Source organism: Bos grunniens, chromosome 5 (genome assembly GCF_055505025.1).
Source record: "Bos grunniens cultivar Pamir isolate PY7600 chromosome 5, Bosgru_T2T1.0, whole genome shotgun sequence".
NCBI classification, from domain to species: Eukaryota; Metazoa; Chordata; class Mammalia; order Artiodactyla; family Bovidae; genus Bos; species Bos grunniens.
In genome coordinates, this window is record NC_141169.1 from 87,460,020 (window position 1) to 87,486,304 (window position 26,285).

The 26,285-nt window shown below is 35.9% G+C and overlaps 1 protein-coding gene across 50 annotated transcripts in view; it reads left to right on the forward strand.

The window, feature by feature from the left end:
- Nucleotides 1-26,285, forward strand: part of SOX5 (SRY-box transcription factor 5) — a 1,169,920-nt gene that overhangs the window by 991,848 nt on the left and 151,787 nt on the right. For 27 of the 50 annotated variants that reach the window (XM_086401772.1, XM_086401771.1, XM_086401794.1 and 24 more), the window contains one exon: nt 24,713-24,833. In XM_086401772.1, coding sequence (XP_086257898.1) covers nt 24,713-24,833 — 121 coding nt within the window. Of the gene's footprint in view, nt 1-24,709; nt 24,834-26,285 lie in introns of all 50 variants that reach the window. The other 23 variants (XM_086401754.1, XM_086401750.1, XM_086401759.1 and 20 more) reach the window with 1 other exon arrangement.

The following is a 26,285-nucleotide window of genomic DNA, read 5'->3' on the forward strand; positions in this document are numbered from 1 at the left end:
TGTATTTTGTGCAATACCGAAACTAGGAAGATGTTGAAAAATATGTTTTCTATATGGTTTACACTTCTCACACTGCTTTTATTCTCAGCCATGCCTTTATTTCTCTCACATCACTCTCTCTCCTTTCTTGCACTCCCAGTTGCATCTTTCTTAACTGCATTTGTTAACTTCAATATTTTAACTCTGTTTGCCTGTCTGAAAAGTTTTTCTTTTATTTTTTCCCTACTTAAAATTATGTAGTGAAAAGAACTTATAAACCAATGGGGTGTGAGGGCTAATGCAGAGAAAGATTTAATAAGAAAGCTGTCAACGAATACATTTTGTAAAATGTCAAATAAAAACCAGTTGTTAATAAAATCGAAATGCTCTTATTTCTTTTCGTTCTGAGCTATTATGCTTTCTATTGCTGATAAATGCATGTCCTGAAACATTGGAGTTTTTCCTCCTGTCATAGCATTCTTCCAGGTGAACCATTCATGAACAGACTAAGGTGTCCTTATGATGAAGATCAGATCTTACTAAATACATGTGTAATGTTGATGTAAGCTATGTTCATTGAGTTAATAAATGAAAAACAATCTCATTGTGAGAGATGAATGACCCAATAAGAATGAATGATAGATACACAAACATTTTTCTGTATCATTATGAATTTAATTCAAAGATGTTAATAGATGATTTTACAAAAGTTTTCAGGCTTATGGTACATTTCATTTCATCTTTAAAGATATGCAATGAAATGTATTGAACAGTAACTCCACTGGCAGTGAGGACCATCACACACAAAGCAGAATAACTGCAAGGCTGAAAATTTTTTGTTATGCATCTCCTTTTTCTTCAGTTTGAAGTATGACTAACATTGAGATTATGCCAAAGTTAGAATTTAGTTTTCTTATATATTTTCATATCACATTAAAATTTTTGTAAAAGCTACCACAATAATTATTTAAAATGTCTTTATAAACAAGTTCCTATTGATACAAATATGGTTTTAGTATGCATTGAAACGTGCAATTTTTGTTTTACCTTTATCGTGCGTGTTTTTATTCTTCTGAAGTGTGTTAAGCTCAAGAGAAGTCAATTTTAAAAACAAAGATTTAGTGCTTTATCAGAGTCTATACTCAAGTTCTGAAATGGTATTTTATTTTATAAGGTCAGATCGGCATTCACTTTCTTTTCTGCTAATATCTTAACAATTTCCTTTCTAAGGTTATCTTCAAATTTGTGATAAACATGCTCATTCATACCATACATATATATATATATATATTCAAACATCTGTAATATTTTAGTCCTTTTTGTTATTTCAGCAAACAAAATTTTGTACAAAGAGATTAAAATATGTGTTCAGAGTTTAGAAGTTTTGTGTGCGATGTTGACATTTTTAGAAAACATAGTGGCTTTAAATTTATTCATCTTGATTGTTTTCCCCAACAGTGCAATCTTCAAACTGTACAGGTTTTGAATTGCTAACCACTACATGATATTAGGTAACCTCTAATTCCTGCCAACCACCCACACATTAATTAGAACAGACTCAGCAATTTTAATGATCCCACTTGTCAATTGTAAAGTACATTTAGAAAATAAGGATCATATTTCAATAATCAAATTATATTTTTCATAGAGTCAACACAGAGTCAATTCACAGGTAAATACTGCAAGTCTGTTCTAAAATATACCTCATAAACCTGAAGCTAGACAAAACCACTCATTCAAAAAGAGAAATTGTTATTTTTGGAGTCCATATTTAAAAACTAACATTTTCCCCTCCATCTAAAACCAAATACTTTCATCATAATTGTGCACAGTACTAAATCTCTAAAACCTGGCTTAGTCTGTGGACACTTTTTATAAATGTCCTGTCTGTATATGTCAGGTGCAGACTTCTATATAGGTCACTGTGTTGTCCAGATTACCTATAACTTTACTAATTTTTTGTTGACTTTGGCTATTAATAATTAAGAAAGTTGTGCTAAAATGGCCCAGAGTAATGAGATTTTATTAATTTTTCTTTGCAGCCCTCCCAATTTTTGCTTTATAAAGTATGGAGATTTTTTTAAATTAGATGTCTATAACTTTAGAATGATTTTGTCTTTCTGATGAATTGAATCTATTATTGTTATTTCTGAAACTTTTATATCCACAATAATCCTTTATGTGTTAAAGTCTATTTTAATATCAAAACTGATACCTTAGACTTTTTTTATTTACCTTTTTTTTTTTTGGTAAATATTTGCCTGCTATATTTTTTTATCTTTTTTTGTCATGGTGATTTAAACTTATCTCTAGTAAACCAGGTATAGCTAGATTTTCTTAAAATTTTAATTTGTTGGTCTCTGCTTTTTAATTTATGAGCTTATTAATCACACATTTGTTGTGATTAAGCTTAAGTGCATCATCTTATCCATGCTTTCTATTTATACCCCATTTCATGTGTATTTTTTACTTTGTAATTTTTTATGTATTAATTTTAGTTTCCTCAAATTCTTTTCTCTTTATTGTTTTGGATATTATCTACTCTATTTCTATTTTTATGTGTTGCCTTTTGATTATTTATCATGCTTACTTATGGTAAGAGAGTTTAAAATTGACAAATTTTGAATTATAAAATAATTAGAATTCCTAACTGAATATTTCTATCTTGTTTTACATGTTATTGTTGCTGGATTTAGCTCCATCTGATTTTTAAAATCCAAATATTGGACATTATTTTCATTGAACAAAGTTTTTAAAACACTTACATATTTACTAATTGACTAATATTTAGAAATTTGTTGTCAAGCTAATTGTTATTTGGCTGATCTTAAGATTTCTCTGTGCCTTTGTTTTTCTGCAGTTTTATTACAGGGTTTCAAGTGATATTTTATTTTCATTTATTCTGACTGTGTATATTTCAGTTGTTGCATCTATGATCTATATTTTTAAATTCAGAAAATTTCTCAACCACTAATTTTTAGAATATTGACTGCGTCTGTTTTTCTTTTTTTTCCTGTTCTCTCCTAAAATTTTGACTTGGCATTTGTTGGACTATTTCATTCTAGCCTCCATAACACTTGTCTACTCTTTTTTATTTTCCATCGCCTGTCTCCTTGTGGACTGAAATATAGCTAGTTCCTTTAGATCCCTTTTCCAATTAATGATTTATTTTAACCACATTTGTTGAATTTTCTGTCTATCCATTCAATGAGTTTTAAATTTCATTTATTTCGTTTCTCAAAATTCTATTTAATTATTTTCAAAATCTTCCTGAACATGTTTGATCACTGTTTTGTTAGTAACTGTTATTCCGTATTTTACATAAGTGAACATTTTAAGCCCTTTTTTATTCTTCACCTGAAAATCCAAATACTCAGATGCCTTTGAGTGTTTACATGTTGCTTCTGGATTCTGCCTTTATATATATTAGATTAGTCTTCATGTATTTGTTGAATTTTTTATTGTGAGTTTATACTTGGCTGAACTTAATCGTAGAAAATCAGAGTAACTAAATTGGTGATGCTTGTTTACTGGAGTAGAGTATACTGCCAAGCCTAGGAGGCAATAAAAACCAGACCACTTATTTCTTATTTTGTAACTTTGGTTTTCACTGGCCATATAGGAAGCTTGATTTGAATTCCAGACCCAACTGATATAAGATCTGTGGTTGAATAATGTAGTATATTATTATCATTAGTATTTTAAAGTAGTGGGATGTAAACTCCATGAAATAAGAGATGTTAATCTGTTTTTCTTTCACCATAGTTTTTCAAGTACTTGGGAAAATATCTTGTACTTTGTACACACTCAATAAATAGTTGTCAAATAATTATCATCATCAGTGGTTTTCCACCAAACTATTGTAGAAACATCCTAGTGTGCTTGCTTAGTTGAAATATTTTATTTTAAACTTACCTTTTACCAGTGCCGTTTCTCCTCATTGATTGTCCTGGGTTAGTAGAGAAGTCTGGAGTTCAACTTTTTAGAGACGCAAGGTTACATCATGAGTTCCAGATACTGTTACCTAGTTGCATGCTAAGTCACTTAAGTCTCGTCTGACTTTTTGTGACCACATGGACTGTAGCCCACCACGGTCCCTTGTCCATGGGATTCTCTAGTCAAGAATACTAGAGTGGTTTGCCATACCATCCTCCAGGGGATCTTCCTGACCCAGGAACAAACCCACATCTCCTGCGACTCCTATATTGCAGATGGATTCTTTACCATTGAGTCATCAAGGAAGCCCATTACCTACATTTGCCATCAAGTTAATCCTCACTCTCCACATACTTTCAACTTTTGAGTCCTTCCTTTTTCCCATGTCCAACTTCCTTGGAGGCTCTGCATCAGAAAGTATGTTGGTTGTTGTGTAACCAAGATCCACTTGTAGCAGAGATTTCTAGGGTATCTAGTATTCAATGCTGTTTTATTTATTTATATTATACATACTTATTTTAAAAAGTGTGTATTGAATTAATTATTTTAAGGCTGTGTCACTCACAGTTTTTGTCATTCAAAAATTTTTCATAGAACTTATAATTTGTATTGATCTGGTAAGATTTATAAGTATTATATTATTTATTCAAGTGAATGGAAAGCATAGTGTTTAAAAGCCTAGTTTGTATTTGGCTGCCTGAATTTGAGTTCTTTTTATTTGCTAAATGACTGACGAGACATGCCTCAGTTTCCTTATCTGTAAAATAGTGATGATGGAAGGATCTATCTCATAGAGTTTTTGTATGTTTGGATGACTGAAAAATAGAATTGTGAAAAGTCAACATAAAAAAATGCATCATGAGAGAAGCTTAGGGAACAAGAATGTGTATTAATATTATCAGTAATCTATCAAATACTTTTGGTAAAAGACTGGAAGTTGGAAGGAATTCACATAGTCAGCCCATGTTTATGGCCATTTTATTTGATAAAAAGAGAAACAAATTTAGTCACGAAATTTTCACTTTTTTTTACTTAAATAAAAATTATTTCTAATTAAGAAAGCAGTCTATCAGTTCAGTTCAGTCACTCAGTTGTGTCTGACTCTTTGCGACTGCATGGACTGCAATACCCCACGTCTCCCTGTCCATCAGCAACTCACGAAGTTTACTCAAACTCATGTCCATTGAGTAGGTGATGCCGTCCAACCATCTCATCTGCTGTCATCCCGTTCTTCTCCTGCCTTCAATCTTTCCCAGCATCAGCGTCTTTTCCAATGAGTCAGCTCTTCACATCAGGTGGCCAATATAGTAAGGTTTCAACTTCAACATGAGTCCTTCCAATGAATATTCAGGACGATTTCTTTTAGCATGGACTGGTTGGATCTCCTTGCACTCCAAGGGACTCTCAAGAGTCTTCTCCAACACCACAGTTCAAAAGCATCAATGCTTCGGCACTCAGCTTTCTTCACAGTCCAACTCTTACATCCATAGATGACCACTGGAAAAACGATCACCTTGACTAGATGGACCTTTGTTGGCAAAGTAATATCTCTGCTCTTAAACATGCTGTCTAGGTTGGTCGTAACTTTTCTTCCAAGGAGTAAGTGTCTTTTTATTTCATGGCTGCAGGCACCATCTTCAGTGATTTTAGAGCCCAAGAAAATAACGTCTGCCACTGTTTCCACTGTTTCCTCATCTATTTGCCATGCAGTGATGGGACCGGATGACCTGATCTTTGTTTTTTGAATGTTGAGCTTTAAGCCAGCTTTTTCACTCTCCTCTTTCACCTTCATCAAGAGGCCTTTTAGTTCCTCTTCACTTTCTGCCATAAGGGTAGTGTCATCTGCATATCTGAGGTTATTGATATTTTTCCTGGCAATCTTGATTCCAGCTTGTGCTTCTTCCAGCCCAGCATTTCTCATGATGTACTCTGCATATAAGTTAAATAAACATGGTGACAATATACAGCCTTGATGTACTCCTTTTCCTATTTGGAACCAGTCTGTTGTTCCATGTCCAGTTCTAACTGTTGTTTCCTGCCCTGCATATAGGTTTCTCAAGAGGCAGGTCAGGTGGTCTGGTATTCCCATCTCTTTCAGAATTTTCCACAGTTTATTGTGATCCACACAGTCAAAAGCTTTGGCATAATCAATAAAGCAGAAATAGATGTTCTTCTGAAACTCTTGCTTTTTCAATGATCCAGCACATGTTGGCAATTTGATCTCTGATTCCTCTGCCTTTTCTAAAAAGCAGTCTATAGATTTAGCAAAATACCTATGGTATTGCACCACTCATCTCTATTTAAATGATGTCGGTATGTGTAGGCAAGTTACAGAGCTTTTTTTTCCAGAAAATTGTCTATTAAATTTGCCAAGTATTAAAATTAGCCATGCTTACATATTTTGAATGTTTTTACAATGGTATATGGGGCTTCCCCAGATGCTCAGTGCTAAAGAATCCTCCTGCCAATGCAGGAGACATAGGTTCAATCCCTAGTTCGGGAAGATCCCCCGGAGAAAGAAGTAGCAACCCGCTCTAGTATTTTTGCCTGGGAAATCCCATGTACAGAGGAGCCTGGTGGGTTACAGTCCATGGGGTCACAAACAGTCAGGCATGACTTAGCAATTAAACAACAAATTATTTAATACTCCTTCTTGACTAGATTTTAAAACTTTATAATCTCACTGTGTTCGGTAGATGGTCCATTTACAAAAGTATTCACATTTCAGCTCAAGAAATATCTACCATGCCTTTCTGGTAATTTCTCACATGTTTTATTTTCAATGAGTAATGTTCTGGTGAATGGCTTTCTACTAGAGTGTCCTAGCTACAGTAGAGTTAGACAAGCATCTGAGTACTATGTTCTAAGAACAACTGTGAGGCAACATGCATAATCACTCTAAGAACATGTATTTTTCAGTCCTAAGGAAAGGAACTATACATTAACTTGCCTATACTATGGTCACATGTGGGGAAGAGGTATGAAATGTTATTTTTGGTTTTATCTGCAGGAACATTGCCTTAATGGCCTTCCCCCAAATATATAACATTGTTCATTAGACAAACCCCCATATGCTAGCCATTCACACCAATCTAGCACCTGCTAGCTAAAAATTGAAATTACACACTAGAGAAAAAAGCAGTATAATCACATTTATTTTCTTGAACAAAATAAGAATAATGTATGGATTTTAAGAATCCAGCTATTTACCATTTACTTGAATTTTTATTCAAGAGGTTTGGGTTTAGAGGTTTTCTTTTCGTATTTTTTTTTAAGCATATGCAAGATTATATCTATAAATTTAGTTCACTATACTTTTTGTGTTTCCATGCCTTTAAGTTGCATTGCTTTAAATAGTATTGATAACTGACGTAGCAAAGAGCTCAAGTGTATTTAATGGCACACAATGTCTCACATTAGAAATTATTTTCTAATTTTTTATGTATGCATTTGTAATTTTAACATAAACAACACCTAACTGATGTTCTTGGATTACTTCAATAACATCAGAGTTCATCATTTCTCTCATTTCTTAAGGGTTAATGATGGACTCAAAATGTAATGGTTGACATTATTGACACTAAAACCAGGATCTGAGAAAGGTGACGGATTGGGTAGTAAACAGTGGCATCAATGATTTGCCACGTTTGGGGATACTACTTTGAAGAAAAATCTTGAATAGCAAATGAAAGTGAAATAGAGCCTAGGCTTCACTGTATAAAAGGAATGCTTTAATAAACTAGTTACTATTGTAAGAAGAAACTAAACTAAAACACAAGTAGACTTTTCTAATAGTTTCTTATATACTCACTTACATTGACTTATATTGAGCATCTGCGATGTGCTAGGCATTAACCTTGGTATTGTAGATATTGATACAAGTGAGCTATACCTTTCCCTTAATGCAACTTAGCCATGGAGCCAGATATGAATAATTTCAACCTAATGGGATGGTCTCACAGAGTACAGACAGCAGAAGGAAGCATTGGTGAAAACATCGCTCTTACCTTAGGTTTTTAGCATCTTCTCTTCCGTTTGCCTGGAACACATTTCTCCCCAGATAACTGAGACATTTATTGTCTCACTTCTTCCAGGTCTCTGTTTATGTCACTGTATCATTGATTCCACATTTAAACTTGTAGCCTCCTCCCCAGAATTCCTTTTCTTCTGCCTTTGCTCTAATTTTTTCATAGTATATACTTGTCTGTCTTATTTATTACAGTAATCCTAGAGCCTCTAACTGTGTAGCACAAGTGGCCACTCAATAAATGAATGAATGTATTTTGCTTGGCGAGTTTGGTTAGTCTTCATAGAGGCAGTGACACTTAAGCTGGGTTTTGAGGAAAAGTAGTTCTTAAGTCTAAGTCAGGTGGAGTTTTCAGCTGTGTGTCATGGTCTCCAGTTTGAGAACAGGTCAAGAATAAAAGGATTTTGTCTGGAAAGAAGCATAAATTCAGTGAGGAAGTATAAACTAACTTAGGCAAGACATAGAATATATTAAAAGACTTCACAATCCAGTGTTCATTGCATAGAATAAATCCTAATGGTGTAGGACATTTAAGTAAGAAATAAACTAATACATTTCAAAGCAATTGGTAATGATTTCAGGAATCTCTGAAATAAATGTCAATATTATATACTTTTTATGAAAATCAGACTTTACAATTTATTTTTAATCCTCTGTTAGTCAAACTTCAAAGAATTTTTCTGCCAAAATAGGCAACAAAGACTCACAATTTAAGATAGGGTCTATCAAACAGTGAATACAGGATATGAATTTCTGTGTTAATTACCTTCTGTTGTATGCCAGTCATTATGATGTCCTGTTGCATCTCTGTTTTACTGAACAATTTTCAGAGAATTAAAGTAATGCATATACACATTGAAAATTTGAAAAGCTTTTGTACAGAAAACATAAAATAAAATGTAACATAAAGGTGTAAATCAAGGTCAAATGCCACCCTTGCTATAAAAATGTTTTAAATTATAATAGAACTTTATTTTTTAGAAATAATTTAAATGTGACTCATTTTTATGCTGATAAAATATATGTGGATTTTGTCACAATGTTTCTGTAGTCATTATATAAATCAGTATTTTTATTTTAGGAAGTTATATAATTTATTCAGAAGAATTGAAGAATTTATGTCCTAGGCTTATTGTTTTGGCTAGCTGTATGATCGTGTGTAAGTTTCCAAATTACTTGTTTTTTTGTCAGTTTTGCTCATTAATTAAAATTGGAAATGACAATATCTGACATGCTGATCTCCAAGAGACTGGATAAAGTAGAAATGAACTAACACATGTAGAAGTGCTTTATACAAATACAAACATCTTTCTAATATAAGACATGAGTGTTTCAAAGCAAATTCAGTTTTACTTCTGGCAGTAGTTAAGTGATATATTTTAAGATAATATTTATTTTTTACTTTGGTTAATTTTTAATTTGAGATATAGTTCACATGCCATACAATTTACCCTTTTTGCGTGTGTAAGATTCAGTGGGTTTTAGTATACTCACAATGTTTTGTAACCATCATTACTAATTCCAGAATGTTTTCTTCACTCTAAAAAGAAACCATGTACCCATTAGCAGTCACTCCTAATTCAAGCTTCTCTATAAAGTGGTGATTTTTGAGGCATAATATTTTAAAGAACTTCTATTGAGCTGAGATTTATATGGCATGAGAAAAAACCCCACTAATAATGTATTATAGGCCATTGAGCAAAATGTCATAAATTAGAAATCAATACCTAGTGAATTTTATTAAGTTTTCTAATCATGGACTCCTGAGAAATGTAATTGAAAAAATACTATATTTCATGTTGACCATTCTATTTTGTGTTGCCTTTCATTTGTGTGTAAATGACAATTGGCATAGCAATGCGTGATGTAAAATAAGATTGTATTGGTACTGCAAAGCCTAATTCTGTCCATGTGAACAGAGAACCATGCATACTGATAGGAACCAGCCTGTTTTATTATCAAAAACCATATTAAATAATAAAACAGTTACACACATTTGAAGAAACAGAATTGCAGTATAAAGACTTCCATTTTTATCATGTAACTACTATCAAGCTATGTAAAATATGTTGTTGTTGTTTAGTCACTAAATTGTGTGCAACTCTTATGAACCCATGGACTGTAGCCCCTAGCCTTCTCTGTCTATGAAATTTTCCAGGCAAGAATAATGGAGTGGGTTGCCACTCTCTTCTCCAGGGGATCTTCCCAACCAAAGAATCAAACCCACATCTCCTGCATTTGCAGCTGGATTCCTTATCACTGAGCCACCAAGGAAGCCCTGTAAAATATGACCTTTAAGAAACAAATGATAACCTAATCCTAAATAATACATCCTTTAAGATATTTTAATCATTGCCTTTTAAAATACTTTTATTCAGCTTAAAATTTCCCTTGGCAAATAAAATAGCCCTGTTTTTACCATACTCTCACAATTGCTTTCTTAATGAATGCTATATTTGCCACCCTTAAGTTTCTTTGATTCCCAACTTTGTGTGTGTGTGTGTGTTAATTTTATTTTATTTTTAAACTTTATAATATTGTATTGGTTTTGCCACTTTTAAAATAGATTTATTCTTTCCTGAAGTCAACAGACATACTTTGTTTAAGCATGTATTATTTGTACAGTAAGTATCATCATTTTGGTTGACATGAGTTTAATACATGAAAATGGCTCTTTATAAGAATGTAACATTTAAGTTTTGAAAATAAAGGCTTCTATTAGACAAGGAGAACATTTAAGTCAAACTTGCATAATATTAAGGGTGAAATTTCATCGCCTCTTAGTGACAGAGGTCTTAATTCTGCATCATTTGAAAGTGGTCGTATCCTAGTAACAATGCCAATAATAAACACATCATGCAAAAGTAAAAATGTAATAGTGAAATGAGCCATTGAAAGGAAGAGTCAGTGACCATATAATATTTTAGTTTCTATCATATCTAGTAGCAATCTGGTTAAAAAGAAATGACAGTTGCCCTGAAGGAAATAAAGTGGAGGTATTATTGTAGTAGTAGTTTGGAAAGAAAATTGCACTGTGTCTTGACTGGATTATTTCTCTATCCTCCCAAACTATCCCCACCTCTCAGTGGTGCTGCTTCTTGCCTTCTTTATACAAATTGAGTTTGTATCATCTAAACTCATAGGGCCCAGGGGCCCTTTCGTGACAGGGAGGAGGAGGAAAAGGGGAATTAGAAAAAGAAAATGTGACAGGCAGTTTTGAAAAGAGAAGCAATTTTCCTTGTGGGTCTGTTTCTAAATAGGAGTTCTTTAATGCACTATTTTGCTTCTGCAGAGCAGTCAGTCAGAATCAAGTGCACGCTTGTGCTGTTTTGCGGGGCTTGGCACTGACAGGTTTTACTTAGGAGGGGTAGGGATACAGGGGGATCGGATGTGGGGAAGTTAGTATTTTGGTTGTATCAGCCCTGAAGGCAGAGTTAGCACTTGCATTGGGACAAAAGTATTTGTAGTCATCAGATAACTTTGCAGTCAGCTTCAATAGCATCACTCTTTTCTTTTTTTTTTTTTTTTTTTGGCAGCCAAGCTCTTAGTAGAACCATCTGTCTTTCTATTAGTATTTTTGAGGCCTGTTTTGAAGCCACTTTGCTTGGCAAAGTCATTTTCATCCTTGGAAACGATTTTTAAAAAAAGTTATGTGGCTTTTTGCCGAAGAAGACTACTATGTAAAAAATCCACATGGCTGTTCATTTTTGTTCTAAAGGAATATGGCTACTCGTCTTTGTCTTGAATCAAATGAAATTAGAGGTGATACAGCTCCAGTGTGACTGTTGAGAAGTGAGAGGAAGAGATTGCAATTTGAGCAGGGTTTTTATGTTCCTGTTTCACTCAATGAGATGGTCTTTAGTCTTCCTAGTAGATTAATTGGAAGATAAATTGACTCCTTTTTCTAAATTTTAGTGTAGGGTTTGTTTTTTGTTTTTTGTTTTCATTTTCTAAATACCACTTCATTGGGTAGGATAAACTTACAAATTGACTTTCTATTATATGAAGTGATAAAACACAGGCTATTAGTGGTCATTGAGGACCCTATGCCTCTTCTTGCTAATGGTGGAAAGTCAGCTTTGTCATCTTGGTTACTCCAGTTTGGGTAATTATATCCTGCCTACCTAAACCCCTCTTGTCATCTCATTTGGATATTATATTTTCCATTTTCTCAAAAACTGCTGTAGAGTATCGTTGTGTGCTTCTAAACAGCTGCTGTGCTCCCCACCAAAGGTGGCTGAATTTCAGCTGGAGGTGAGCTGATCCCTATAGACCACATGTGCTTGAATACTATAATACTCACCGGACTAAATTTTTGCAGAACATTTGAAAAGTTCCGATTTTACATTTTGTTTGTAATTGCGCTGACTTAAATCATAAAACTGCCTTTCATTTTAACATTTGTGTATGCCATTTAAACAAGTCTTCTATCACAACTTCTGTATTTTGAGCTCTCACACAAACTGCTCCTTAGTTTCATGGAATAGTCTTTATAGTTTTCTGATTCCTATAGTTTTCTCAACTTAGAAATGCCTTCCAGGCCTCTCTTCCTTTAGAAGAGAAATTTAGAAATTTAGGAATTTAGAAAATCTAAATTCCTTTAGATTTTCCTGGGTAAATCTAAAGCCCATTGCTGTTCAAAAGCAGCTTTGATTTCCTCATAACCTATCCTTGCTGAAGGCCCCCCTATCCCCCTGCCTTTCCCCCACCTGTATGCTGAAATTCATCTTCTCTGATTATCAAGCACAGTGACCAGAAACTCACAAAAGGGAAGACTGACAGCATCAAAATTCTCACTGTCTCTCCTCAGGTGCTAGCCTTTTCCTTTGCCCTTTTTAATCATCTGTGATGATCATCTTTCTTTTTCTTTTCTCACCATAATCATCCCAAACTTCCATACCTTCTCTGAACTCACTTCCTCATTCCCAGCGTCTCTCATTTTCAGGATATGATCTTTGCCTTCAACATTGAGAAAATTTCTTCCATCAGACCTGGTTTTCCTTAACTTCTCATATCCTTGCCTGTAGAACATTATCTGCTTATCCACTTGTGTGGCTCCAATCCTCAGGGCCTGGAGAAGGAGATGTTGTTCCCAGTTGAAATGAATCTCTACACCTCCACCTTGCCTTTCATCCTCCTCGGCAGCTGTGGCCCACCAAGTAACTTCTCTTTCCTACATTTCAAATTCTCAGTATCCACTTGCACCTTTCAGCTAATAAATGTGCTACTGCCTAAAACTCTGCTACTGAAGTAAAATAAAATCTCTGCATCCCTATGCAGCTGTCATCAAATGTCTCTCCTGACATCTCATCTAACCTTCTCTGAAGAATTATCTACATTTGCCATCTCCTTTTTCTTGCCTGTTGTTCAGTGTTTGGGCTTCTCTGGTGGCTCAGATGGTTAAGACTCTGCCTGCAATGTGGGAGACCCAGGTTTGATCCCTGGGTCAGGAGGATCCCCTAGAGAAGGAGCTGGAAACCCACTCCCAGTATTCTTGCCTGGAGAATCCCATGGACAGAGGAGTTTGGCAGGCTACAGTCCATGGGTCTCAAAGAGTCAGACACGACTGAAGACTAATACACACATTCAGCGCTCAACCTTTAGGAATATGCTATCTTCCATTCTAATAAATTTGATATTGTTAGATTTACCACTCTCTTCTAATTAACAATTTCAACAATATTTTGTCTCTAAAATACTCTTTCTACAGCACTTTTCACTGAGACAATCAATCTTAGTATTTTACCTCAGTCTTAGTATTTCATTGGTTTTTGTGGTACTGTACTTATGATTTTCATCATTCTTATCTTACCTCTTTGTTCTTAGACTCCTCTTCCTCAGCCCTTTGTTGAATTATTTTTGTGACCCAGATGATTTTAAGCTGTCTTCTCTTTATCCTTCAAACCCTCTTTATAGATTATTTAGTCAACTCTCATCAACAAGTGATTCCCCAAACCATAGGCTCTAAAAATGTCTTTCACTAGCTTCAGATGGGAGTATCAATCTGCTTATATCTGCTGGTATGATATCTCCAGTGGAACATTACTTTGACACCTCTAACACATATGTTCAGAACCATGTTCATATCTTTCTATGAAAGAAATCATTACCCCTAATGCTTTGTTTGTTTTTACCAGTATAAATAGTTACCTAGACTAGACACTGAGAATTATCTTTGACTCTGTCCTCTTCTCCTTTTCTTATATATATATATAGTTTCTTTTTTTCTTTTAGGTACAGAGATTTCTTACATACTCATACACGTGTAACCTCTGCATCATCAACACCTACCTAGTCTCCACTTTGCTTTGCCTTTCAAATCTCTCCTCCATATACCCACCAGGGTATCCCACCTAAACTACATCCAGCAGAGCTTACAGGGGAAACTCTGTATCTGGTTTCTTTTTCTGTTACACAGACTGATAGATGCCAACTTTCTAACACTGATTCTTCCTTATATCTTTTGCTCTTCTACACTGCTTGGTTTTTCCAAGCTATGGTTTTTCCAGTAGTCATGTATGGATGTGAGAGTTGGACTATAAAGAAACCTGAGCACCAAAGAATTGATACTTTTGAACTGTGGTGTTGGAGAAGAGTCTTAAGAGTCCCTTGGACTGCAAGGAGATCCAACCAGTCCATCTTAAAGGAAGTCAGTCCTGAATATTCATTGGAAGGACTGATGCTGAAGCTGAAACTCCAATACTTTGGCCACCTGATGGGAAGAACTGACTCATTTGAAAAGACTCTGATGCTGGGAAAGATTGAAGGCAAAAGGAGAAGGGAACAACAGAGGATAAGATGGCTGGATGGCATCACTGACTCAATAGACATGAGTTTGAGTAAACTCTGGGAGTTGGTGATGGACAGGGAGGCCTGGCATGCTACAGTCTATGGTGTCGCAAAGAGTTGGACACGACTGAGCAACTGACCTGAACTGAACTGAACTGAACACTGCTTGGTAGCTTCCCTCTCACATGATTTTTTTTTTTTAATCCCTGATAATTTGCTCATTTCTCATCTCCTCTGCTTAAAATTCATTCCTCATACTCCCACCTTTTTGCCTGGTGAACTCCTGCTTATTTGTTCAGAGTCTGTATCTCCTGGACCTATCTCCATGAAGCCTACCTTAAATTCTGGCTATGTTAGGAGTTTCTAGTTTGTACTTTCAGAGTATATCACATACAAGTCTCTGTTGTTGAACTAACACCAGTGTTTTCTAGTTAACTATCCCTTTGCCTCACCAGACTCAGGACTTCTATAGAGCAGATATTGTGTGTGAATTCATCTTTGTATTCCTAGTTACCAAAAAAGTGTGCATTCTATTACAGTTAGTAAAAATGTTGATTGAATGAATAATAAACAGACCTATGGGACTAGAAGCTAAATTAATAACCTTAAATATCTACCTGGTATATTAGTTTCATGGAACCCAATGTAAGATTTTGCAGTAGAATATTTACATAAAATCCTGGAGAAGGAAATGGCAACCCACTTTAGTATTCTTGCCTGGGAAATCCCATAGACAGAGAAGCCTGGTTGGCTACAGTCCAAGGGGTGGCAGAGAGTCGGACCCAACTTAGTGACTGAGCATGATTTACCTAAAATATAAAATATTTCATTATTATTCATAATTGGTAAGTGTTTAGTCATTCATTTACAAGTGTGATAAAGTGATTATGGTGGATTCATTAGATTTTAGGGGTCAAGATTACATTCAGAATCTATGTGGTAGAATTATAGAAAGTGTTAAAACATAATATTCCATCTTAAAGTTTAACATATATAGGAAGTAGCCTCTAAAATTCATTATGTGTTATTCTAACGTGAATATCATGCCCCCGCTAAGAACACCAAAATTTTGTGACAAAAGTATTTTCCTAAAACTTAATTATACATGTCACATGTTTTGCAAACCTTAATTAGGAGCTTAAAGGGATTTCATCCATTAAGTAAAGGAAAATAAAGTTAACAGTGAATAGTACTTGGAAGTAGTCAAAATTGGCAAATATATAAGAATAAATTACTAAACTTATTGCATTGATTTTAGAATTTACCCAGGAAACATTGTACTGTTTTGATGTGATATGATGTGTCCTTTTCTTCCAAAGTTTGGCTAATTTTTAGCAACAGGGAGCTAAAAATTACATAAGATACAGCAATAATACAGTTGATGCTCATTATTTGCACTACTTATGTTCTATAAAGGTGACATGAACACTGAATTAGCAGATGCTGAGCAACTGCTTCTAAAGGAAACACAGACTTATGCTCTGAGGAGCCTTTGGTTGCACTATTTACATCAACTGATCAATACATGTACTTGTTTTATGTGTGTTTCTGTTTAAAGACAACTTATTAATATGTATTATTGATTCTGTGTGCATTTTAAACAGCAAAATCATCAAAATTTCTTGCTCCCTTGCACAGGTCTGTAAGTGATCACAAAAGCACTAGTACGAGTAAACTTGGGGAGGGTACAAGCAAATTTCAGTGAGTAGGCAAATTGGCAAATACAGAATCTGCCAATAAGGAGGATGAACTCTATTGAAATGTGGTTTTAGTTGCATAGATGAATTAACCACAGATCTTGGATTGTGTATGTTTTACCGTTTACTTTATTCTGAAAACAGTTTAGTACAGTGCTATGTAATCTGTCCTATAATATTCTAAAATAAACACATCATTGGGGCTATGAAATTAGGTTTATTTTTTATTTTAGTTTTTCCTTTCCCTTGTAGTTCCTTCTGTTCCCCACCCCCAGTTCTTCCCAAGTGTTGGAAAAGTGTACTAGATTATTAGGAGATGAGTTTCAATGTTAACTTTGGGATCTTGAACAATTTATTTGGCCAAACTAAGTCTCATTTATTTATCAGCACAATGACTGTATTATGCCAGATAATTTTGAAGATCTTTCTCAGTCTTGAAAGTATTATTTTACATATGTGGATCTTGGAAAATTATGGCACTAAAAAAATTTTAATACTAAAGCAAAATATTTTTTTAAATTATAGTAAAATAACAGGTTTTAAAAGCCCCAAAATTTATTGTAATTTATTCTTTAAAATACTAAAATGTTTACCTGAAAGATTATTTTAAATTAAACTAGAACACTTTCTAACACCATACACAAAAATAAACTCAAAATGGATTAAAGATCTAAACATAAGACCAGAAACTATAAAACTCCTAGAGGAGAACATATGCAAAACACTCTCTGACATACATCACAGCAGGATCCTCTATGACCCACCTCCCAGAATATTGGAAATAAAAACAAAAATAAACAAATGAGATCTAATTAACCTTAAAAGCTTCTGTACATCAAAGGAAACTATTAGCAAGGTGAAAAGACAGCCTTCAGAATGGGAGAAAATAATAGCAAATGAAGCAACTGACAAACAACTAATCTCAAAAATATACAAGCAACTCCTACAGCTCAACTCCAGAAAAATAAACGACCCAATCAAAAAATGGGCCAAAGAACTAAATAGCATTTCTCCAAAGAAGACATACAGATGGCTAACAAACACATGAAAAGATGCTCAACATCACTCAGTATCAGAGAGAAATGCAAATCAAAACCACTATGAGGTACCATTTCACACCAGTCAGAATGGCTGTGATCCAAAAGTCTACAAGTAATAAATGCTGGAGAGGGTGTGGAGAAAAGGGAACCCTCTTACACTGTTGGTGGGAATGCAAACTAGTACAGCCACTATGGAGAACAGTGTGGAGATTCCTTAAAAGACTGGAAATAGAACTGCCTTATGATCCAGCAATCCCACTGCTGGGCATACACACTGAGGAAACCAGAAGGGAAAGAGACACGTGTACCCCAATGTTCATCGCAGCACTGTTTATAATAGCCAGGACATGGAAGCAACCTAGATGTCCATCAGCAGATGAATGGATAAGAAAGCAGTGGTACATATACACAATGGAGTATTACTCAGCCATTAAAAAGAATACATTTGAATCAGTTCTAATGAGGTGGATGAAACTGGAGCCTATTATGCAGAGTGAAGTAAGCCAGAAAGAAAAACACCAATACAGTATACTAACGCATATATATGGAATTTAGAAAGATGGTAACAATAACCCTGTGTACGAGACAGCAAAAGAGACAATGATGTATAGAACAGTCTTATGGACTCTGTGGGAGAGGGAGAGGGTGGCAAGATTTGGGAGAATGGCATTGAAACATGTAAAATATCATGTATGAAACGAGTTGCCAGTCCAGGTTCAATGCATGATACTGGATGCTTGGGGCTGGTGCACTGGGACGACCCAGAGGGATGGTATGGGGAGGGAGGAGGGAGGAGGGTTCAGGATGGGGAACACATGTATACCTGTGGCGGATTCATTTTGATATTTGGCAAAACTAATACAATTTTGTAAAGTTTAAAAATAAAAAAATAAAAAAAAAAAAGAAAAAACATGTAGGAGGTCACAGCATTTAAAAATAAATAAATTATTTGAGTATGAATGAATTACCTGGATAAAAACTGTCACACACACAAGTAGAGAGATTTATGTACATGCAGTAACCAATTAAACAGTATAACAAAAAAATTAACTTTTCAATAGCAATATAAATATTTTTAAAAACCTTAGAAATAAAATTACCAAGGAAAATACAATAAGTATTTGAAGAAGATTCTAATAAATTGAAAGATATAACCTGCCATCAAGCAATTAGGTTAATGAATTCAATAAGGAATTCCATATCCTAAAATTAATATGGAAAAATAAATGTAAATAAAACCAGGAAATACTTGAGAAAGAAAATAATGATAGAATACTAATATCTGCAAAGCTGTAATAATTAAAACATTATTAGAACATGGATAGGCAAGTCTGTCTGTTCAGTACAGATGTAATATATTTCCAGTATTCCTGTATTACTTTGATATTTCTTCATGCATGCATATTCCCAAGAATCATGGATTTATCTTAATGTATGTGACCTTTTATCCATATCTTAAGAACAGGAACACAAAGCAGCTGGTTTTTCATGCTGCCATTTTTCTCCAGTGAAACTGAATTCCTTTCTGGTTGTTAAAGAACTTTGTTGTCCACAGGCCTTTTGTGGACATTTGGAGTTGGTGCGCACAGAAGAAATTACATAGATAGAATTATATAATACATTCTTCTTCTTTATTTATGAATTATTAATTCATATAATAATTAAGATGCTGCTCTAAGTTGCAATTATAAATAAGTTACAACCTCTTTCCTAAATGAGCTCGTAGGTCTTAAGGGAGACGCAAGTTATACAAGTAACTATTATTCAATACATTAAGTATTGTATTATTTATTGTAAGTATTGTAAGTATTTGTGAGATTTAAGAAGTAACAATTGTTTCTGCCTGAAAACTGGCATCATAAGAAAGAAATACTTCACAGGCAAAGGCATTATGTGGGTCTCAAAAGCCTTTGAAAAATAAGTAGAATTTTTTGCCAAGAAGAAAAGGAAAAGAGAAATTGCTAAAAACAGAGGAGAAAAATACTTTTGGGTCTCTTCAAGCGTGGAAAAGTACCATGTATGCAAGGAAGTCTTCATGATCCATTGAGACAAGAGTACAGGATATATGAAGGAGGGCAGAAAAATGGCTGAAAAGATGGAGTAGGAACACACTGTGAATAAACTTGAATAATATGTAGAAGGATTTGGTCATTATTCTCTTAGTGAAAGCAAACCATCCCAAAGCTTTTCATAAGAGGAGCATGTGAAATACAGATACAAGGCTCGTTTAGAAAGAACTCTATAAGGAATATAGTTTAATATCCTCTCAGCACCAGACCTGTAAGAGGCAGAGTCTCCCTTTCAAATACTTGTATACCTGAAGTTGACGTAGTTGCCTATAGAAGTGAAAGTTTAGTCACTCAGTCGTGTCCAACTCTTTGCGACCCCATGGACATGAAATTCTCCAGGCAAGAATGCTGGAGCGGGTAGCCATTCCCTTCTGCAGGGACTCAGGGATCGACTAAGGGATCGAACCTGGGTCTCCTGCAGAGCAGGCAGATTCTTTACCGTCAAGGCAAAACAAGAAGACCAAAAAAAAAAAAAAAAACCTGTTGACAATGACTTCAGCATTCTTTAAGACAGTACTTCTCAAACCTGGATGCACATTGGAATCATCAGGGGGACATTAAATAAGGCTGATGGCTGGGTCTCACTCCTGTTGGTTCAGTCTGGAAACAGTCTGGGCACTGAGTATTTTTCAGAGCTTGCCGGTGATTCTAAAATGCACATTCAAGTTTAAGAACTACTTCACTAAAACAAGAACCTATTGTTTCTGCAATTGTGCAAGTTATTTTCCCCAAATTTTAAGGTCTCTGAAGTTTGGATGCCTCTTCTAACCCTTGTATACATTCCATTTGAAGTTCCTTTCTTCTTATCTCTAAAGTGCTCATTAAATTTATAACCATCTTATAAATCATTTAACCAATGGTGTCTCAGAAAGACAATGTACTATATAAAATATAATGATTTATTTCCAATCAAGGAAATATGAAGGATACAGTGTAGCTGGTGATAACCCTTAACCAGTATGGCTGGTTTGTTGCTTGTTTCTTTGTTTGATTGTTATTCTGGTCTATGTCCTCTTCTTACACAGAACCAGCCCCCATGCTGTTTTTTCTTCAAATGTCTCCCATTATTCCAGGCCACTTTTTCCTGCTCAGCATGCAGTCTCTAATTTTAATTAATTGTTTTCCAGTGGTTTCTTAATAAGGTTTATCTTTTCCCCAGTATGTTCAAAAAATTTTGGCTGTAGTTGTTATAACATCTACAACCTTCAGCTCTAACCTTAAAACATTGTCTTTTTGTTTTCTGGTTGTGTTGTTCACCTTATTTCACTCTGGTGGCAGTGATAGATAGGTTTTAAAATACTTTTTGCTAAAAGAAATGCTTTCCAGTTTGGAGTCGTTTCTGAAAACTGATTTCTCATTCTTTAGTGCTCCTTTCTCTTTCTGCCTGGCTGGCTGGCTGGCTGGCTGGCTCTTTCTCTCTCTCTCCCCAGCCCCCATCCTCATCATGCCTTGTCTCTCTCTCTCTTTTTCCCTCTCTCTCTCAATGTTCCCCACTCCCCACCAACACCACCACTCACCAACCAAAATCTCAGAAATATCTCAGAGGTTTAGTATGAAAGATGAAATGAAGGAGAAACTGAGGGTAGACTTTTGAAATGAGAAATGAGAATAAGAATTGTGTGTCCTAAGAATATCAGTGTGAGAAAGGGAAATCAAGTCTGGGAGATATTTCAGAGTTGCTGTTAAGGTTAGCAACTGAATGAATTTGTTTTGCATTTTTGATTTGTGTATGTGCTTGTTTTACATTTAACTGTTATCTGCACTGTAATATAAGCTCCATGGGCATAGGATCTTGGTTGTCTTGTTCAGTACAGTGTCTGTACTACCTAGCTCATTTTCTTATACATAGTATGTGTTCATAAAATAGTTATTTTCCAAATAACTGCATTAATGTGAGGGAAAAATAGTAAAGGAGAGCAAAATGTCAGAGGTGTGATTTTTAGCATGATTATACATTCTCATTCATATGTTCACTGACAAACACTAACCAGTAACCATGTCCACCAGAGAAATCTGGTTGAAATATTTGGAAAACTATCTTAAATATTTCAGTAAATGACAACCTCTGCATTTAATAATATTGTGACATAGCTGCAGAAATTGCTGCATTAGTTTATATTTCTAGAAATTATTGTTCAATTCAAAGAAAATAGTGATTCCTTTGTATTAGATTATTGAATTATATGAATCCCACATTCTGAGAGTGACACATGAAAATTAAAGTGTGTTCAAAGATGGCAACCAAAACAGAGGTCATATGATTTGAAAGTGAAAGAGAAAGTCACTCAGTTGTGTCCGAATCTTTGCAACCCCATAGACTATACATACAGTTCAGTTCAGTCACTCAGTCGTGTCCAACTCTTTGCGACCCTATAGACTGCAGCACGCCAGGCCTCCCTGTCCATCACCAACTCCGAGAGTTTACTCAAACTCATGTTCATTGAGTCGGTGATGCCATCCAATCATCTCATCCTCTCTCGTCCCCTTCTCCTCCTGCCCTCAATCTTTCCCAGCATCACGGTCTTTTCCAGTAAGTCATTTCTTCGCATCAGGTGGCCAAAAGATTGGAGTTTCAGCTTCAACATCAGTCCTTCCAATGAACATTCAGGGCTGTTTTCCTTTAGGATTTGTTGGATCTCCTTGTAGTCCAAGGGACTCTCAAGAGTCTTCTCCAACACCACAGTTCAAAAGCATCAATTCTTCAGCACTCAGCTTTCTTTACAGTCCAACTCTCACATCCATACATGACCACTGGAAAAACCATAGCCTTGACTAGACGGACCTTTGTTGGCAAAGTAATGTCTCTGCTTTTTAACATGCTGTCTAGGTTGGTCGTAACTTTTCTTCCAAGGAGTAAGTGTCTTTTTATTTCATGGCTGCAGGCACCATCTGCAGTGATTTTGGAGCCCAAGAAAATAAAGTCAGCCACTGTTTCCACTGTTTCCCATCTATTTGCCATGAAGTGATAGGACCAGATGCCGTGATCTTAGTTTTCTGAATGTTGAGCTTTAAGCCAACTTTTTCACTCTCAAATTTTACTTTCATCAAGAGGCTTTTTAGCTCCCCTTCACTTTCTGCCATAAGGGTAGTGTCATCTGCATATCTGAGGTTATTGATATTTCTCCCAGCAATCTTGATTCCAGCTTGTGCTTCTTCCAGCCCAATGTTTCTCATGATGTACTCTGCATATAAGTTAAATAAGCATGGTGACAATATACAGCCTTAACGTTCTCCTTTTCCTATTTGGAACCAGTCTGTTGTTCCATGTCCAGTTCTAACTGTTGCTTCCTGACCTGCGTACAGATTTCTCAAGAGGCAGGTTAGGTAGTCTCGTATTCCCATCTCTTTCAGAATTTTCCACAGTTTATTGTGATCCACACAGTCAAAGGCTTTGGCATAGTCACTAAAGCAGAAATAGTTGTTTTTCTGGAACCCTCTTGCTTTTTTGATGATCCAGCAGATGTTGGCAATTTGATCTCTGTTTCCTCTGCCTTTTCTAAAACCAGCTTGAACATCTGGAAGTTCACGGTTGATGTATTGCTGTAGCCTGGCTTGGAGAATTTTGAGCATTACTTTGCTAGCGTGTGAGATGAGTGCAATTGTGTGGTAGTTTGAGCATTCTTTGGCATTGCCTTTCTTAGGGATTGGAATGAAAACTGACCTTTTCCAGTCCTGTGGCCACAGCCAAGTTTTCCAAATTTACGGTGGCATATTGAGTCCATCACTTTCACAGCATCATCTTTTAGGATTTGAAATAGCTCAACTAGAATTCCATCACCTCCACTAGCTTTGTTCATAGTGATGCTTTCTAAGGCCTTCTTGACTTCACATTCCAGGATGTCTTGCTCTAGGTGAGTGATCACACCATTGTGATTATCTGGGTCATGAAGATCTTTTTTGTACAGCTCTTCTGTGTATTCTTGCCACTTCCTCTTAATATCTTCTGCTTCTATTAGATCCATATCATTTCTGTCCTTTATTGAGCCCGACTCCAGGCCAGAATACTAGAGCGGGTAGCCATTCCCTTCTCCAGGGGATCTTCCCAATCCAGGAATCAAACCCTGGTCTCCCTCATTACAGGTGGATTCTTTACCAGCTGAGCCACCAGGGAAGCCCAAGAGTACTGGAATGGGAAGCCTATACTATCTCCAGCAGATCTTCCTGACCCAGGAATCGAACCAGGGTCTCCTGCATTGCAGGTGGATTCTTTACCAGCTGAGCCACCAGGGAAGCCATATGGTTTGAGGAATGGTTCAGTTGCCTGAAAGAAGATAGATGACAAAAAAGTCTAGGACAGAGAAGGATCCAAGGAACCAAATCATAGACATAGTTTTGACCCGTCCCCATCCCATTCCATGGCCATGGCAAATCAGTTCTCTTTTGGCCCCAGTTGCCTCTTCTATTAGAGGCTTCCCAAGAGGCGCAGTGGCAAAGAGTCCTCCTGCCAATGCTAGAGGTGCAAGAGACACAAATTGGATCCCTGGGTTAGAAAGATGCCTTGGAGAAGGGAATGACAACCCATTCCAGTATTCCATGTACAGAAGAGCCTGGTGGACTACCGTCCACGGACTTGCAAATAGTCAGACGCAGTGGAGCATACATGTGCGCGTTAAGGTTCACACACACATACCACTTCTGTAAAGAATAGAGAAAGTCTTAATACTCTCTAAGCTTTCTTCCAGATCTTTTATTCAAACATTAAAAAACTCAAAATTACGCATGAACATGAGAATTATCTTCAAGTAGTGAAGAACCTATAAAATGGTACAGTTTAGTTAATTTTGTTTTAGAAGGTAGAATTAGTCCAACAGATGGGATTTATAAAAGGAGATTTTAGTTCAACCTAACTGATACTTTTAAAATCATTATATTAATGCAATAGGAAAAGACTTGTAGTGTGAAGCATCAATAGATACTTCACCACTGTCAAGGATATATGTAGGGAAATTATTCATCAGGTTAGAAAGTGAACTTGATATCACCTTCCAGGTATAGTATTTAGTATTCTGAATCTGCTGTCTAAAGCAGTCCCAAGGCAGTCTCACATCCAGTGTTCTAGCAAACTTGTATATTGAACTGAATATTTTTTTTCCCTTTTATCATAAAATAAGGAGGGTTGGGAAGCATGGAATGTCAAGACTTCTTCTCTTTGATTCGCTCTAATACGTTCAGCAGGTTCAAGGTCAACTGCCGCCATTAATGATTCCCGTATTCCCTCCCGATCAACGGACACTGGCTGCAGCTGCCCAGCAAGGATTCCTCCTTCCTCCAGGCTTCAGCTATAAGGCTGGATGTAGTAAGTACCGTTGATTTTTCATTTGGGAGTGGGTGGAGGGCATGTCTTTAGGCAATTTAATATTCCTGCCACACCAAGAAATGAGATCAGCCGTATAGCATTTTTATTTTAAAGGGGAAATACACGGAAAATGAAGAAAAGGGTTTATGTTGATATTTAAGTGCCTAAAGTATTTCTGTGTTTCTGAAGCCAATATTTGTTTTTTATAATTTGGTTTCATAACTTTTATTTCCAGTGTATTCCTAAAATATGAGTATGATTTCCAGGTTGAATTTATTTTTACACAGGTAAAATAGGAATATCCCCGGCTTCCCTAGTAGCTCAGATGGTGAAGAATCCACCTGCAGTGTGGAAGACCTATATATGATCCCTGGGTAGGGAAGATCCCCTGTAAAAGGGAATGGCAACCCACTCCAGTATTCTTGCCTGGAAAATTCCATGGCAGAGGAGCCTGGCAGGCTTCAGTCCATGGGGTCACAAAGAGAAGACAGGAATATGCAGTTTAATAGGTTTCCATTGTGGAGAAGGCAGTGGCAACCCACTACAGTACTCTTGCCTGGAAAATCCCATGGACAGAGGAGCCTGGTAGGCTGCAGTCTACAGGGTTGCTAAGAGTCCGGCACGACTGAGCGACTTCACTTTCACTTTTCACTTTCATGCATTGGAGAAGGAAATGGCAACCCACTCCAGTGTTCTTGCCTGGAGAATCCCAGGGACAGAGGAGCCTGGTAGGAGGCCGTCTATGGGGTCACACAGAGTCGGACAGGACTGAAGCGACTTAGCAGCAGCAGCATCAGCAGGTTTCCATTGTGGTTTAAAATAAACCCAAGTTTCCTAACGTGAATTAGCTGGCCTTCTATTATCCATCTCCTCCCTATATTTACAGCCTAGTTTCTCACTGGTATTCTTTTAGCTCTTAGACCAAACCATACTCTCTTAACCTGTGAACTGAATTGTCTGGGTTCACTCTCCTTGGTGTCGTGAACCTCTTCCAACTCAGACCAGGGAAGGCTGGCCTGAACTAGTTAGATCCCTTTCTCCAGGTTCCTTTGGACCCTGTATATTTTCTTCCACTTCAATTGTAAACTGAGGGCCAGTGCACCTTCTGTTTCATTTATTGTTATAGCTAAAGTTTTAGTACAATATTCAACTATTTGTTGAATGAATTAATGAGCATTCGTTACAAACCAAAAAAAAGGCATTTTTATACTGATAGTGTATATTGAGATGACTGTTTCTATTGCTTATTAACTTTAGTCGCCTGTGTTTATGACCATTTTTTTTAACCAAAATCAAAATTCTACACTGTTTTGGAAACAATCTAATACTTTATTTTCCAAAATTCAGATACTCAAAATGCAAACTATAATCTGTAGATAAAAATAGTAACAAATTCCAAAGAGAGTCTAGGCTGCTAAGCTAAGTATCTTCCGGAACATCATTATCATGCTC